The sequence below is a fragment of the Scardinius erythrophthalmus genome, assembly GCF_964197995.2.
Source record: "Scardinius erythrophthalmus genome assembly, chromosome: 9".
NCBI lineage: Eukaryota > Metazoa > Chordata > Actinopteri > Cypriniformes > Leuciscidae > Scardinius > Scardinius erythrophthalmus.
In genome coordinates, this window is record NC_138229.1 from 32,389,489 (window position 1) to 32,407,488 (window position 18,000).

Consider the following 18,000-nt stretch of genomic DNA (forward strand, 5'->3'; position numbering starts at 1 on the left):
TAAATCTAAATGTTGAATCTAAATGTTAAATCTAAATCTAAATGTTGAATCTAAATGTTTCGGGTGAAACTAAATATATATATATATATATATATATATATATATATAAAAAATGCTAATATGCAAAAATATGCTCTTGGACATTATCGTGACATTATTGGATTATCGAGATAATAACTACCTAAAATAATAAACACGTTTGGAGAAACTGTATTTGAAGAGTAGGCTAGTGTCACTTTTATATATAAAAAAAAAGGGACTTATGACCTGTAGCCATAATAGCCAGCCACGAGGGGACTCACTTTGACTGAATGTCATGTCATCCCTCTCTCATCACTCTCTTTCATGTTCGCTTGCTTAAAGGCCAGCAAGAGCCTATATCCCCGCCCGCCCCTGACCAGATACGGTAACGTTACTGTCGTTCAAAATGTCCAACGAGTCGCCCTTACCATCGGCAGAGCCGTCCTGGTGGTTATTCAAAATGTTTCAACAACGACAGCATCCGCCTCAGGGTGTAAACATGCTATAAACACACACTGACCTCCTAGTCCTCGAGCTTTAATTTTGGCAATTCCGGTTACCGGCATTTTGAATTTGCATATTAGTTAAATATTTAGTTTCACCCGAAACATTTGAATTCAACATTTAGATTTAGATTTAGATTTAACATTTAACATTTAGATTCAACATTTAGATTTAGATTTAACATTTAGATTCAACATTTAGATTTAGATTTAGATTTAACATTTAGATTTAACATTTAACATTTAGATTTAACATTTAGATTTAGATTTAGATTTAACATTTAGATTTAACATTTAGATTTAGCATTTAGATTTAATATTTAGATTTAACATTTAGGTCTGGTAACAATACTTTTTTTTTTTTTTTTTTACTTTTTTTTTTTTTACAAGGGTTACCCAGAGCCTCTATAAACTCGACAACTCATTTGGCACTCAGTTACTTTGGAAAAGCAGAGACTCTTTAATATTCACATCATCACACAAGCATTCTATAAAGAAAAAAACAGCAGATTCATTATATCTGAAGCTCTGTAGACATATCAATACAAATGATTTCAAATGTCATGCAAACTGAAGCATATCTCCCACTTGCTGCATCAGGGGAGTTAAAAAGCACTTACTAAAAATAGCCAAACAAATTAAATTTACAGGAGTGTTAAACTCAGCTCCTGGAGGGCCACAGTCTTGCAGAGTTTGGTCCCAACCCTGCGTCAACACACATATCTGTATTTTTTAAATAAGCCTGAAGGACTTGATTGTCTAGATCAGGTGTGTTTCTTTATGGTTAAAGCTAAACTCTGCAGGGCTGTGACCCTCAAGGAACTGAGTCCGACACCCCTGATTTAGGACCTTGTCAACGTCTCTGTGCAGGAGTAGGAATAGCAGGATACAGGAGAAAACCAGAAAAGGTGGAGTCGTTGGTATTATCTGCATACACTCCCCCAAAGCTCTCGTCTCCATAGACCTGCAGCCATACCTCATCTTCTGCCTCTAAACGCAAGATAACAGAACCTGATGCCTGGTCCACATTGCTTTCCTGGAACTGGTCATAGGTAAACATGATAGCCTTGTCATTCTTGTAGAGACCGACTTTAGCATCTTTAGTGTAGACGGTCAGATGATAAGTGAAGAAGTACACCCCTGGCAGAACGCAGCGGAACTTTCCGGAAACATCATCATAGTGGTGCTGGTCATTGTAGAAGATCTTGTTGAAGCGGATTGGCACATTGGTGGAGGGAACAAGTTCTTTGAGACCTACGCTAAAGGCTGAATGGTAAGACAAGGCACTGTCCCCGCGGGCTCCTTTCAGACCTGGGTTCCCAGGAAAGCCTCTTGGTCCAGCTGGACCGACATCCCCTTTCTGTCCAGGAGCTCCTTTCTCACCTACTTCACCTACAAACAACAGAAACTTTATGTACTGGTGCTGGTGTACAACTGGATGAACTGGATTGTGACAGCAGAACAGCAGAAGATTCATTTGTACCGTGGGCCAAAACCTACTCCTAACCCTACCCGATAAACACTTTATTCTATTACATACCAATAAGGCACTTTATATTCACTTTTCAAATATTTTCTTCATTTTTATTTAAAATAAACATTGTGAATTGCATCAGCATAAGCTAAGCTTTACCTTGAGCACCTGCCGTAATCCTTTCTCTCACTGCAAATATTATATTTCTTAAAATAAACTTTCTGATCTGATATGCAATGGGAAAAGAATGGACAAATTCAAACTCAGGTCGATCGCATAAAAAGCCACCCACCTCACTCTCCACGTCACTGCTTCTGTTACAGTAATAGACAGGTTTCTTTTGTAATTTTTTGTCTACTCCAACCAGACAACGTTAGTGTAAATAGCTTTTGCCAACAAAGTGGGCTTTTTGCACTTAGCTTACATATACTCTGTACATGGCAAATAAAGCTTACATTGATTAATTTTCAAGTTTTATTTTAAGATCTTTGTAAACAAAATAAATTATTAATTAAATAAATTCAGTTGATTCACTTGCATTACAGTTTTTCTCAATTGCTAAAACACAATTTTGAAACCTTGCTCCTTTTTCTTAAAACATTAAACACAAAACCTCATCTTCAAGCACTATTCACAAAACGTCTCGGTTACGTATGTAACCCTTGTTCCCTGAGTACAGGGACGACACGTCGACACGTGCTCCGACGACACGTCGGAGTTCCCAGGACGAAAGGGAACCTCTGACTCCTCTTGCAAAATGAAACTTTCGCCTCAAAACAGTTTTACCTGTGTTCAAAATCAAACCATAAAACAAAGTGATCAAAATGATAGACACTATCAAGCAGTCAGTAAACAATACACCAAAAAACAGAAAACGCATTGTTCAAAACATATAGTTCTCGAAAGATATCTATGTACTGGTATTCTGTTTGTAGACGTACCCGTGACACCTTACTGTACCATCAAAAAGTTCATGGAGAAGTACATTTTTAATCTCAAAACAAATTTCATATTTTTCCGTCATTGTCTTTTGATGAACGAAAACATGTTCTATCATAGTAGCTCAAAATTGATCAGAAATTACTACTCTGCTTTCTCTTTGCATTTTTTTTTGTTCTTCCTCCTCCTTGTACCCCTATTTTTACAGTACTGTACCCTGCATCTCACAAACTTGTCCTTTGTCTCTGTGATACAGTAGGCTAATTCTTGTTCTTTGTTGATATGAACCTGCAACCAATCAAAATCTATTGAGCAGTCAGTGCTGTTAACAAATGGCACTGTTACAGTTTTTCTCAATTGCTTTGGCTCAGTTCTCAAATGATTTTTTTATTTCCCAAAACATTAAGTTCAGATCTCTGAACAATTCGCTTCTTTTTCCACATCAGATTGGAATTTCTTATTGATTTGAGCAAATTGCAAATGCTTTGGCACATGTGTGCAAAGAGTACATACAACTGTCTGCAGTTTGGACAACAAATAATTGCATATGGCTTGTTGATCAAAACTGATGACTCGATTCTCACTTACACTGTCAAACACTTCAGAACTTCTCAGACATTTTTTATTGTGTAAGCCATCACATTCAAAACGATCTATTCAATTATCATAATTAGTATACATGAATGTATATTCTAAAATATATCTGACATTGACATTGTTTGTAATGTCTGCTAAATTTGCACATGACCTCTAATTGCATTCACAATCTAATTGCAAATTACCTCTAATATGAATCAACCATTTAACCATTTAACCAATCAAGTTTTGAGAATGGAGGACGTTCACAACCCTGAACTGCAGCAACATGCTCGTGGAAGAGCAATTGGAAGACGTGTAAGAATACGTGGTGGTGGTAGAGGAAGAAATAATCGAGGAAGAGGTGGAAATAGAAGAGTCAGATCTCTGATGAAATCAGAGCCACACTTGTGGATCATGTCATAAATCATGGTTTTACAATGGAAGAGGCTGGTTGAAGAGTACAGCCTAATGTAAACAGGTCCACAGTGTCATCAATTGTGCAAACCTTTCGTAGGGAAAACAGGTAAATATGTTTTTTTTTTTTTTTTTTTTTTTTACAGTATGTAAAGTATTTTTACAGTATAAACAACAATATTGTAAAGGTAAATGCAAGTCTATTTGTTTATTCTATAGAACTGCACGACAACCTCGCGCTGGTGGCAGAGCAGCAGTATTTAACCAACTGCAAGAACAAGAAATTTGCAACATGGTCATAGCCAACAATTCCATCAGGCTAAGAGAGATCCAAAGTGCAATCATAAATGATAATAATGTCTTTGCAAATATAAATTCTGTCAGCATTTCCACCATAGACAGAGTTTTAAAAAGACATCAGATGACTATGAAACAGCTCTATAAGGTGCCATTTGAGAGGAACAGTGAAAGAGTCAAGGCGTTGCGGTACCAGTATGTCCAGGTAAACCATTGGTGTGCACTTAGTGAGTTTCCCCGTTTTTCTAAGATGCCTGTATTACTTTACTGTAAGTTTCAGAAACCCATAAGAAAATACATTTACTGTTACATTTTTTTCTGTGTTTCTTCATAGAGAATCATGGAGTTAGAAGTACATGAAACGACCCACATTCTTGTTTTTGTGGACGAGGCTGGGTTTAAACTGTCCAAAGGCCGGAGACGTGGTCGCAATCTCATTGGACACCGGGCCACAATTGACACACCAGGCCAACGTGGGGCCAATATTACAATGTCTGCTGCCATTTCAGAGAACGGTGTGAGCACACATATTCCACACATTGGGCCCTATAATACCCAACTTCTCCTGGCCTTCCTAAATGCACTTTACAGAGACCTGATTCCAGAACAAGAAAGAGGTTTAGTTAGACCACATTTGCCTAATTATGTTGTTGTCTGGGATAATGTCAGCTTCCACCGAACCAACAGTGTTAGGGACTGGTTTGCTGCACATGAAAGGATAACAGTGGAATTCCTTCCACCATACTCTCCATTCCGAAATCCAATAGAAGAGTTTTTTTCAGCATGGAGATGGAAAGTGTATGATCATAGACCACAAAATCAGATGTCTTTGTTGGATGCCATGAATGCTGATTTTTTCCACGGTGTGTGGCAATGGAAAACAGTTGTGACATTTGCCCTCACAGTTTAGAGAATGTTAAGATTGTTTCGAAAAATGTGCCAAAGCAATTGAGAAAAACTGTAACAATGTTCAGGGCCATACAATTTGTTCATTGTACAGTATACAGCCACTGTACTACAGTATACAATACTAAAAGGGACAAAAATCAAAGGCGTAAACGTAATCAGTGTGCTTCTTCTTGTCTTTGGGCATCATTTGAAACAGGTTAAATCAATTTTGAGTGGTTGTGTTCAATCAATGTGTTCTCTATTTGTGTTTGATCGTTGCCACTTGTGTTTACCAGTATGGGTGACATGTGCATTAGAGTGCAGAATGTGTTTTGAGAATGAGAATGTGTTTAGAGTTTTGCTGAAAAGTCTAAGTGAGATCTGCAAAATGTGTTTTACCATGTGAAATGGTTTAAGGTATTGACAACAGACTGCACAATTAGCTAAATGAGTTCAGGCAACTGAGAACTTTGTTCAGCCAATGGGTTTTTAGTGTTTTAGCAATTGAGAAAAACTGTAATATAGTCTGATATTTTTTTCAGCTGCTTTCGCAGACTTTCATGGCAGCAGAGTTTCATGAAACTCAGAGTTTGTTCAACTAGCTTTGTGAAACAAGCTATTGGTGAGGTCATCATAAACGGAATGGGATTTCAGAGGTGAAGTTCCAAAGTTAGCAAAGTTCCAAACTGTGTAAAGAGAGTTTACTCTAACCTTTATCTCCTTTCTCGCCCCTCGGTCCATCATGTCCATCTCTGCCGTCTCTCCCAGGTTTTCCACTGTGCCCAGGTGTGCCAGGAACGCCTCCCATCCACATGGCACATGGCTGTCTATCATCGGGTTGACTGACATCTGTCCCCGGACCCTCAGGCTCTTCCACCTCCTCTCCTCCCTCCTCTGCCCCTTCATCCATTGCTATTTGCTCCAAATCTTCCTCTAATAGGTCTTGACCTTGACCAAGTCGTCCAATGAGAAGGATTCCCAATAAGATCTTCCAGAGTAGAGTCATACTGACGTCAAAAAAAAAATATTCAAGAATTTAAAAACCATGTTATCCTGCTACAAAAACGATGTATAATACGTCTTATATGACACTTGAGATGTCACACTTCACAATTTGTAAATTGTTTGACTTGTTGTCATGAAGATTGTACAACACAATATTATAACCTAATCTAAACTGCTTGAAGCAATTGGCTTTGGAAATGGCAAAACATTTTAGTGCCATGTCAAACCAAACACGTTTGACATTTTCTTCACTGATATAGAGGCATTTTATTAAAGCAATGTTATGAAAAACTGTCTTTCTTACCTGGTCTGTATGTTTGTGTTCCTCCCTAAAGCACAGAACAGTAAGAACAACCACTGAGTGACACAACTGCCTTTGTTGGAAATGTACTGACATCAGTGAGGGCTTTCTGAACTATATTTATCCAAGTCTAAATGTATTTATGGCTTGTTGAACAGCAGGCCACTTAATTCAATCTGATTATAGTCTGACATAAAGAAGGGCTTCTTTTCTGTTATATTTATTAACACTGGTAACACTTTACAATGAGGTTAATTAGTTAACATTAGTTAGTGTATTAACTAATGTCAATAAATACAACCTTTTATTTTAATAATGTATTAATCAATTTTGAAATTAATATTAACTAAGAATAATAAATTGAAGTATTCTTCATTCTTAGTTCATGTTAACTAGGTAGTAGTTAACTAATGTTAACTTATTAACCTTATTGTAAAGTGTTACCATTTAAATTCTATGAGTGAGAGAAACAGAATTACCGAGTGCCATGTCAAGTTTTCCTTTATCCTTTATTGAAATTTTATGACACAGCACTGAACTTGCGTTCAACAATTCTCAATTGTCTTTTCATGAACACAGTTCCAAAATACAGAGAATAAGAGTCTAAATGAAATAATAAGTAATAAATTGTTGTTTATATTTATAGAAGTGTTAAATCCAAAGTTGTGCATTTAATGACTTTACTAAATTGCATTGTTTCTATAGATTAGTTTCTGTAATTGCCTGTAACTAATAGCTTAATTTAGTTTCCTCAGAACAGACTGTTCTGCCACATTCAAAAAGTTTGGTTGGTAAAAACCAACCAGATGGGGGCAGTGCTTGTTCATCTGGTGTACTTTCATACACAATCTCCAGTACATTATAAAACATTACCTTCTCTATCCCTTAAAAAAAGCATTATAAATTCTAGCTTTGATCGTTATTAATAAAGCATCGAATCTGCATTATAACTCACTTATGGCACCAAATGTAATTCCCTTTTTTATTATTAAAGTTATTTGTCTAAATATAAAGTAATGGAAGCAATAAAATGTATGCACTCACTGCTTTTGTCTTCTTAATAGCTTTAAAGGTGTTCTAATAGATTTTTTTTCTATAAACTAATAAATAAACAAACAAACACACACAGCAAAGTCATTCAGATCGGATTCTTTACCCCAAGACATTATTAGAAATTTCTAGGATTTGTGAAACCTCTGGTCTCTCCGGTCAGAGCAACAGATCCAGTAAAGGTACGTAAATTATATTACTAAATATTTTATTAAATGTGATAGTTCTTTTATTTAATTAATAATTAATTCTTTACTAAAGTAAAGTAAGAATAATACCATGTAAGTAGAATAACGATATCTGAGTTTAATGTATTGTAATAATAACCAGTGATTGAACCAAAAAATGAGAGATTAAAGAATTTTACCTAAGGCCAAAAGAAGAAATATAATTACTGTAATATTTGCAGTGAGAGAAAGGATTACGGCAGGTGCTCAAGGTAAAGCTTAGCTTATGCTGATGCAATTCACAATGTCATGCTGAGCATATTTTCTCCAAATTGCCCTCACAATATGATTGCTTATTCACATCCCAACAAAAATCTTTTAGATTTATCCTGCTTCAAAAATACACACAAAATTGACTAAAAATTGAGGAAAATCAGGTACCCCTTGTCTCTTTAGAAGAATAAGACTTGCCTGAGGAAGCTTCTGTCCACACCAAGCTCTTTTGTAAGAATTTCATGGCACTCCCTGATGGGCTTCTTTAGATGTAATCCATTTCTCAGGTCATAGAAGAATTTTACGTATTAGAAGTTTCTTGTTTCAAGAATAAACTTTTTTTTTCTTTCTTACATCTGCAGTGCACCAGCCATATGATCAACTTTACAATGAAGCCATTGCAAATGTCCCCATTCACATTCCTGACTCTCATTAGAGAAGCTATGCAATGACAAGTAGAAGCACGTTATGTTTTTATCACACAATTTCCAACCCCATCACTGACATATGTATTTATGTATTGAACCGTTGTTCTGATACAAGTCTGATATTATTCACTTTAAAAGGTTTATGTGAACCTGGCCAATTAAGGCTCAACTCCAAGAAAAATAAGATCCCTGCTGTTTTCATTTTAGATATCCATCATCTTAATTGGTCTCTATTAGCTTTTTTGTTGACAAAATTCACTGCCCTTCTCATTATTCTTCAAATCCCTGTCTCAGGACGTAAGTTTTAAATAAAAGAGACTTATGCATCACAAAAGAGATTTCAATTAAATTTAGAAGCCTCCTGAGGTGGTTCCCTTTCAGTCGCTCACGTTCGACGTAACGTCGACGTGATGACGTAATTGGGATCACTTCAGGGAGCCCTATCAACTTCGAGTGTCTACAGAACGAGCCAATGAATGTTGGCGTGCGTGAATCGCGTCACGCGCCCCCGCCCCGCAACGTGGGTATAAACAGGAAGCGGGCGCACGCACACAATGTCTTTCACTTCGGAGCCGAGCGTTTGGTTGACTTCTGAAAAATACAGACTGCCTTCGAGAACGAGAGGACTCTCCTTTGTGTTGGTGTGATGGCGCGATCAGCGGTGGCCGCATATTGCAGCTCACAACTGCTGTTTTCACAGCACTGCTGTTCTGTGTATTGTGTGTGTGTGTCGGTATCGGTGGGCGTTTCCCTCTGTGTGTTATCACACTGCGGCTACCCCTGGGTGCCTCAACACTAAGAGAGTATTTAAAAAAACTTTTTTTGTTTTCACTAAAAGAGCAACACAAGTGTGACCCTGCGTCTTTTTCAAGATGTCATTCCGCTTGTGCATTTCTGGATGCCGTCGTTCCCAGGCGCCAGCAGATGGCCACAGTAGTTGCCTCTCGTGTTTGGGCATTCAACACGCTGAGGCAGCTTTTGTGGATAGTTCATGTTCCCATTGCTTAGATCGAGACTCGCTTACCTCAAGGGAGGTGCAGTCCCCTCGCCTATGCCCCGATCTAGTGTTTATTCTGCCCCGCAGAATAGACCTACTTCGGTGCATGACCAGGGTGATCTGAGGATTACCGTGAGGGCTTTCCCGTCGAGACAACCTCTGCGGGCCCCTCACGCCTCACAAGTGCTGTTGCCATTAGAGTCCCTTAGTGAACGTCTTGGTCCTTCTCTGGATCAACCAACCGTTTCCTTTGGGGCTCCTCCTGACGACCAGATGTCAATCGCAGCATCGGAAGGGGAGCTTCAGTCCTCTGGAGATGACAGTCCTCAGCTGTGTTACCCCCCTCGGGGCGTGTAGCGTTGTCCGAGGCCGATCCAGAATGGGTGGCTATGCTTTCCCGGGCCGCCGAGAAGGTTGGGCCTGCGTGGAACCCTCCACCATGTCCCGAACCTTCTAGGTTGGACGAATGGTTTCTCGGGGCGGGCCGTGCTGGTTCTCAGTGCGCCGCCCCGGTACCTTTCTTTCCGGAGGTGCATGAGGAGCTTTCTAGGACGTGGAAGGCACCGTATAGTGCCCGAAGCCATTCTAGTGGCTCCTCCCCCATCGCCACCCTAGACGGCGGGGCAGCTAAGGGGTATGTGGATATCCCCCCGGTGGAGCGGGCTGTCGCAATGTAACTGTGTCCGGCATCTGCCTCCTCTTGGCGGGGTAATCCACGTCCCCTCGACGAAGGTAACTGCACGTTCAGTTGGTCAGGCGATGTCCACCTTGGTGGTCCAGGAGCGCCACCTTTGGCTCAACCTGGCGGATATGAGGGACACTGATAAATATCAGTTCCTGGATGCCCCTCTTTCCCAGGTCGGGTTGTTCGGCGACGCGGTCGAGAGCTTTGCCCTACAGTTCTCGGCCGCACAGAAGCAGACGGAGGCCATCCAACACATCCTGCCCCGGAGGACCGCTGCTGCTCCCACCCGTCCGCCGGCTGCAGAACCTCCGTCTACTCGTCGCCGAGGACTGGCTTCTGTGGCGTCCTCCGCTCCCGCTAAGCCCCAGCAGCAGCAACCATCTAGGCCTCAGTGTGGAGCAAACCGCAGGAAGCCGACCCAGCCCGTCCAGGCCGCTGCCAAACCAGGAGGCAAGCGACGGTGCAAACGACCCTGAGACGGGCGGCCCAGAGGTGGATCAAGTTGCTCCTCAGGAGATGGCGAACGCGCCACTCCTTCCCCCGGTGGAGGGCCGGGCGGAGAATCTTTTGTTTCCTTTTCTTTTTGTTCCGCCACTGACCCACGGGCAGTGGCTGTGTCCTGGACACTCTGACGCCTCCGCTCACTCACTCTGCCCTTCGACGGAAGCAGGTATGTGCTGCACCACACATTCAGACCCCACTTCAGGCCACTGTGCTGTCCGAGTCGGGTCCCTGCATTCCGCCGCACTGCACCACCCCGGGTACGTCTGTGGTGCCGTTGGTCCCGCTTGCTCGGTCTCTGGGAGGCTGGTTAACGCTTCCCAGCCCGTCTCACTGGCTGGTCTACATTCCGGGCCTGCTCAACCGTGCAGCCGACGAGCTCTCACGGCAGCAGGTGCTACCGGGAGAATGGCGATTCCATCCCCAGGTGGTCCAGCTGATTTTCAGGCGCTTTGGGACCGCACAGGTAGATCTGTTTGCCGCCCCGGACACGTCTCACTGCCAGTTGTTCTATTCCCTTACCTAGGGGACCCTCGGGACGGATGCTCTTGCACACAGCTGGCCCCGGGGCCTACGCGAGTATGCGTTCCCCCCAGTGAGCCTTCTTGCACAGACCTTGTGCAAAGTCAGGGAGGATGAGGAGCAGGTCTTGCTAGTTGCGCCGTATTGGCCCAACCGGACCTGGTTCCCGGAACTAGTGCTCCTCGCGACAGCCCCTCCCTGGCCCATCCCTCAGAGAGAGGACCTACTCTCCCAGAGACGGGGCACCCTATTACACCAGCATCCAGACCTCTGGAAGTTGAAGTGGAACCTGTTCGTTGACTGGTGCTCCTCTCACGAGGAGACCCCCCGATCCCGTGCTTTCCTTCCTGCAAGAAGGGCTGGAGCGAAGGCTGGCTCCCTCCACCCTTAAAGTGTACGTTGCCGCTATTGCCGCACATCACGATGCTGTTGACGGTAAGTCTTTGGGAAAGCAGGACCTGGTCGTCAGGTTCCTGAGGGGAGCGAGGAGACTGAATCCTCCTCGCCCACTCTCTACCCTGCCCGCCCGGGTTGAAAGCCCACTCCACTAGGGGTGTCGCTTCTTCCTGGGCGCTGGCACACGGCGCCTCGCTGACAGACATCTGTAGAGCTGCGGGCTGGGCGACACCTAACACGTTCGCTAGGTTTTACAGCTTACGTGTTGAGCCGGTTTCTTCCTGTGTGCTCGCTTCTACCAGCTAGTAACACCAAAGTTCCCGCTCTAGTGTCGGCTTGCTGCGCCACTCCCTTCCTAAGAATGGATACATTTGCTTTTTGCTCCAGTCGAGTTCCCCACTTGGGGAACCCTGTGAGTTCCTCCGCACCCCTACGGCAGTTGGACGTTGCGGAGCGTCCGACGCCAGGCCTAGTGCTCGTATGCTTGTGTAACTTGTACTAGGCTGGGTTCCATATGTGTGAACCCTGCAGCGATCCCATATGTGTATTCTTCCACGACCAGCTCCCTGCGGTGAGCCCGTGTCTTCCCTTGGCAGAGTCTGCTCTGCAGTCACTGTCCGGTGTAGTCTTCCCCTTCGGGTGGAGCCACCCCAGTGACATTCCATATTTCGCACTGCCCCTTCGGCCAGTCCATATGTGTATTCTCCACATGTTACCTCCCTTTGGGCAGGATGTGGCTCCGCAGCGTCCTTTCCCCTGGAAAGGTACGCTTTCCCAGTGTTATCCAAGAGTTCCACTGTGTGGGGTATAATGGAACAGCAGTTGAACTCCCTCTACACAGGTCTTCCGTCCCAGCATTTGGGGGTCTGAGAGTCTTGCGTAGGGCGCTGGATGTGGCAGAAACCGTGGCCTTTTCCATGAGATCCCAATTACGTTGTCACGTCGACGTTACATCGAACGTGAGCGACTGAAAGGGAACGTCTCGGTTACTGATGTAACCCTCGTTCTCTGAAGGAGGGAACGGGAGACGTAATGTCCCGTCGCCACCGTTGCGGACCATCGCTGCATGGCCATCACAAATCTCGGCTCCTCATCGAAAAACAATGTGTGTGTGTGCCCGCTTTCTGTTTATAACCGCGCGGCGGGGCGGGGGAGCGTTACGCAATTCACGCACGCCAACGTTCATTGGCTCGTTCTGTAGACACTCGAAGTTGATAGGGCTCCCTGAAGTGATCCCAATTACGTCGTCACGTCGACGTTACGTCTCCCGTTACGTCTTCCGTTCCCTCCTTCAGGGAACGAGGGTTACATCAGTAACCGAGATGTTCACCAATATTTGTCTTGAGAGGTTCACCAAGAAGACTTCTGTTCTAGTGACTGTTTTGATTGAAGCAAATACAATTTTACTTATTCAAAAGACTTAAATGTCTCTTGTGAAAAACAAGTACACGTTAGCATACTTTTAAAGAGAGTACTTATAATGAAAATAATACATGAATGTAATGTTTTTGGACCCCTAATTGCATGCTATTTGCAATTAAATGAAAATGTCTTAAAGTTTACATTTTAATGAAATGCAATTAGTTGACCCAGTTAAGTAGAAATTAAGTATATTCATATATCATTTTATAATTACTTCTGTTGTTTTCAGTTATGTAATATGGTTATGTAATACTGCTGAATGTACTGACAAGCATTTATGGTAAACTAAAAAATACTTTATTTTAATTTCTATTGAACTTATACGTAATCTATTTAAATATATTTGTAATTACACATTAATAATGATAACTTTAATATTACATTTAAATTATAATCAAGTACTTTTCATGTGATTTAGGGTTAATCAATGCATCTCCTTTATGGCTCTAGCTCTGCGTGACAGTAGGTATGAATATGGTTATTATACTGCTCATAAAACATTCACTATAGGCTAAAGCGATATAACCAGTTTAGATTGAAAGGAACTCAAGCTGACTATATATATACAGTATATAGTCACAGGGTGAAGAATCACACGACAAGGATAGCTCAAACAAAGTGCCCAATGAATTTATTTACAAGGTGACAAAACCCAGTGAAGGATTAGGGTGGGTGCTCCGGTGAAGTGCATGCTCTCTTCCTTGTGGTGCTGGGCTGTGCTGTGCTGTGCTGTGCTGTGCTGTGCTGTGCTGTGCTGTGCTCCTGAGAGGCTGATCGGTCAACCGCTGCTTTCTAGGGAAAGCTAGAGAACAGGCATTAGAGTTCTGCCTCATGTAGAGGTGTCTCACCCTCTGGCAAAGCCCATGCGGCTTATGTAGCTGTTGCTTGATGGACCACAGCTGGGGCCGATCAGCCTGTGACAAGGGCATGCAGGTGCTCCTCGTCTGTTTCCAGGACGACGCTGGTGAGTCCTTGGGGTGCTCGTCACAATATATACATGCCCCAAAATAGACTTGGTACTTCCTTGAAAATAAATTCACAACCATAATGAAATGATCTTTAACAATTGATAATGCTTTAATGAACTCTGTTAGATATGGCAATTTATCTGTTCAGTATAGCCTACATATTACTCGCCTGTTGAGTAATAAAAATGCCATCTCTGCAATCTTCCGCTTTTACATTTCAAATCGCTCAGTTCTCGCCATCTCCGAAAAGCCAAACCAGTGTTGACTCCCATTTTATTAACATGTGATATCCATCATAACCTGTGTTGTGTTCTCTTTTTGCCAGCAGACTCTCCACTGTTTGTTGTTCTTTTTTAAACGGGTGATTCCCTGAAGATTCAAGATTTAACTGCTCCATGGCTTCATTCAAAGTTATATCCAAAACTATATGGTAGGTGAATAGCAGTATGTCAAGTCAAGTCATCTTCATTTATATAGCGCTTTTAACAATGTAGATTGTCTCAAAGCAGCTTTACAGAGATAAGCGTATAATTTAAGGTAATAGAGATTGTTTCGGCTTTACAGCAGAGTTAAGTTATTTCCATCTAAAGTTAGTTTTAATTGATTTGGTTCCGTCGCAATGATCATTTGTTATTAAATTAGGGGCCGCTAAGACGACACCATTCTCTCTACACAGACTTTAAACGCGAACCTGTGAGAAACGCTGATGGCGGTCACATGCGCATTTAGAATGGGTTCTATAGTTATGTGCGTTAGAATATACGCAGGTTTGTAATTCCCTACAAGCCAAGCCTAAACAAAATACTTGTCTTTCCTTATAAATTTTGATAAGGAATTTTATTTTATTGGTTGCTTTGGGGTAGGACCGCGAGACGAATTTTCCCGACAACGCCTTATCTGTAGAGTGGTAGTGGGATCCTCCATAAGGGAGAGACTAGTTGGCACTTCAGCACTGTCACAAAAGAAGTATGTCCGAATTGACAGAACTCATAAAAGAGTAGACAAAAAGTAGACACAGATGACCTACTTCTTCCAGCAAGATACTGAAGATACTTTACAATCCCATTAGGCCATAGGTGAGAATTTGTAAATGGCAGTGATGCGACATAACAGACCATAATCAGGTCACTTGATTAGGGCAACATGGCGAATGTAGTACGCCCGGATTACATTCATACTACACACATTCATACTATACAGAACATACTTTTTTAGTGGTCGCGAAGTAATATTTATACTCAAGAGACTGAAGAGAGTATGTAACTCTCATTGTATGGGAAAAAAACAATTAAAAGAAAATAATACAATTCTGGAATGACATGATAGTGATTTTTTAACTTGGTATGGGTTAATGGTCTACTGGTTTTGATCACACCCCTAAAAGCCATATTGCAGTTTTTCTACGTGTTCGTCAGACAATGGGGAAACTGGCTGACTGTTGAATTTTTCACTTTTGCCTGGCTTGCTGAATGAGGTTAAAAGCACAATGGGGGAATTGATTTAATTACAGTCGATTAATTCAGATGGTTCCATTCTTAATTGTTTCAAGGGTTTTAATTACAGCTGAATAAACATGTGCTCAGTAAACAATTAGTCCACAAAGGCCTGATCACTGAATGCTTTTGAAGGACATGTGCCTTCATGATCATTCTGCTTTTCGTGTTTGTTAAGATCGTATGATCTTCAGCATGCATTCCTTCCAACTTGCAATCACTCCAAAGAAATATGTCAATTCAAGTCACCTTTATTCATATAGTGCTTTATACAATATGCCACGATGGGACAGCCTCTGCTCCAACGTATCTTGCAGAAAGGAAAGCATAAAGCTGATCGGGCATCTCCAGGGGTCTTCCCGGTGGGAAGAGCACCACTCAGCAAACTGACTCTTCTTCAAAGCATAAACTGGCCTAGTAGTAGGAAATCTGGCTTGAGGTCCTCATGGAAATTAACCAGGGAGGGGCTGTTGTGAGCAAAGTAAGCAAGTAAGTAAAGGTTTATTTAAAGAAAGTAAAACAGTGTTTACAGAGAAAAATATATATACATACAGGTACACACATAGAAATAAGATAGTAAAATGACCAAAAATAAAATCACATAATAAAAATAAAATAATAAAATACAACAGTGAAATAAATCAGGGAAAGGCCCAAGTGAACAAATGTTATTTGAGATATTTTTTAAAAGTGCATAGTATAACGAGTTAGCTCAAAGGGAAAATATTAATAAAAACTCATAACTTGTTATGATTAATTATTAATATTTGGGTCAGTTAATTGGATTAACTTGATGTAGCTAAATTAATATTGTAATCAATTAATCAGTTCGTCCAACAAACTCTTTTCATTATTCATTTATTTTAAGAAAAGCGTATATTTCATGGCCATTGATAGATAATTATTTCTTAGCCTGTATAGCACTTAGAGCATGTAACAAGATCAAGATCGTAAAATAGACTTTGTTGCAAGCAGAGAATCAGAACCAAATACATATTGTGCACAGGTGTTGCACTTGGTTGTTTAGGCTTGGTTTGTATGGAATTACAAACCTGTACACATATATTCAAACGCACATAACTATAGAACCAATTCTTAAAGGTGCTGTATGTAGTTTTTAGCGGCCTCTAGCGGTGATGTTTCAGATTGCAACCAATAAGTTTACAAGCGCGTGCTCTTACGCGTGCTCGAATTTTTGAGCGAGCACTGTGGGTACCGGCCAGACTGAGACGCATCCGGACGTAACACACAAAGCATCCTACAACATGCTGGAAACTCAGGTAAACTCCCACTGCAACGTTACAATAATAGGCTACTTTTATCAGCTTGACGTTGAACTAATGCTCCATGCTCGTACCATGATAATTATGGAACCCTATCAACCGTGCCGAATTCTGTCACTGCAAACATCACTTCACATTTTCTTCAGGAAATGTACATTCTAGGTTTGTAGATAAGGTTTCTCCATTATTCAAATGCCCCGCCGATGTTGATCCGTGTTTTTTAAGCCTGGTTCACACTGCAGGATAATTAGGCAGATTTTAGCCCCGATTCACCCCTTCCGACAATCTTAAGGATACTCCGATTATCGTAAAATAATCTGATCAGATATTCCTGCCGTGTGTGGTGTGTTAAGATTGCTCTTGTCTGCTCGGAAGGACTTCGGGACCGCTCCGATCTCAAATCGGGGATATCCAACATGTTGGATTGTTTTGGCCTGATTTCTCCTCGTGTGTGGTGTTCCCCGGGGACAAACGAGCATGCAGCCTGCGGATCTGTGGCGTGTAGATTTTTCCTTTCATCCATTGGCTGCTCTATAGTATTTTATCACGCTATCATTCATTCAAGTGCTAAGAAACAAGCGCAATAAAACGCAAAAATAAGAACTTAAATCTGTAGCCTACTGGCGGCGCGCTGTCTGTAAATCTCCTCTCTGTGTGATACACACACACACACACAGGACTTATGCGCACAGAATGCCACTTCAGACAGCGCGCTGCCGCATTAAGTTCTCTTTCACGCTTGAACGGACAAAAACACACAAAAGTATGCCAAAATGTTCACTTTGTCGAGTATCCTCGTAAGCACAGTATTAAATCACGTTTGATCTCGAGGGATTTCGCGAGATTTCCCGTCTGACCTGGGAATGCTCGGGAGTCAAATCGGTTCATGTGTGATGTGTTGATTTTGCCGTGTGGCTGCGCACCACACACTGTACGACCAAAACTGTTAGACCCGTGAATTTTTATCGCCGTGTGTGGGGTCTCTCAGGTTTGGAAAATCGGCCGACAATTTTAAAATCGTCCCGTGTGAACCAGGCAAAGTTCAACCGATTCACGTCTGGTCTTACGAGCTTCAGCAGAATTTTTTTATTTTTTTTTTTTATCAATATGTGGAGTTTGTGTTGGATCTGTGTTTTGCTGGGCGCAGGTCGTTTCTTAGTGTTATCAGACATGTCATAAGTTGCATAAGTCATAAGTCCATGTCATAAGCCGCAAAGTGGATAATTTTAATGTAAGATTACAACCCCTTCACACACAGGCAATAAAAAAAGGATTCGTTTTGGTAGAAAATCTACATACAGCACCTTTAATGCGCATGTGAACGCCATCAACGTTTATCACAGGTCTATGTAGAGAGAATGGTGTCGTCTTAGCGGCCCAATTTAATAACAAAT

The 18,000-nt window shown here is 41.7% G+C and overlaps 1 protein-coding gene across 1 annotated transcript; it reads right to left on the reverse strand.

The window, feature by feature from the left end:
- Window positions 1–960: 960 nt before the first annotated feature.
- adipoqb (adiponectin, C1Q and collagen domain containing, b) lies at window positions 961–6,515 on the reverse strand. Its single transcript, XM_081374202.1, has 3 exons — window positions 6,425–6,515; window positions 5,827–6,122; window positions 961–1,916 (listed from the first exon to the last, which is right to left on the reverse strand). The coding sequence occupies exons 2-3, from the start codon at window positions 6,119–6,121 to the stop codon at window positions 1,378–1,380; spliced, it is 834 nt and encodes a 277-aa protein (XP_081230328.1). The 5' UTR covers window position 6,122; window positions 6,425–6,515; the 3' UTR covers window positions 961–1,377.
- Between the last annotated feature and the right edge of the window lie 11,485 nt (window positions 6,516–18,000).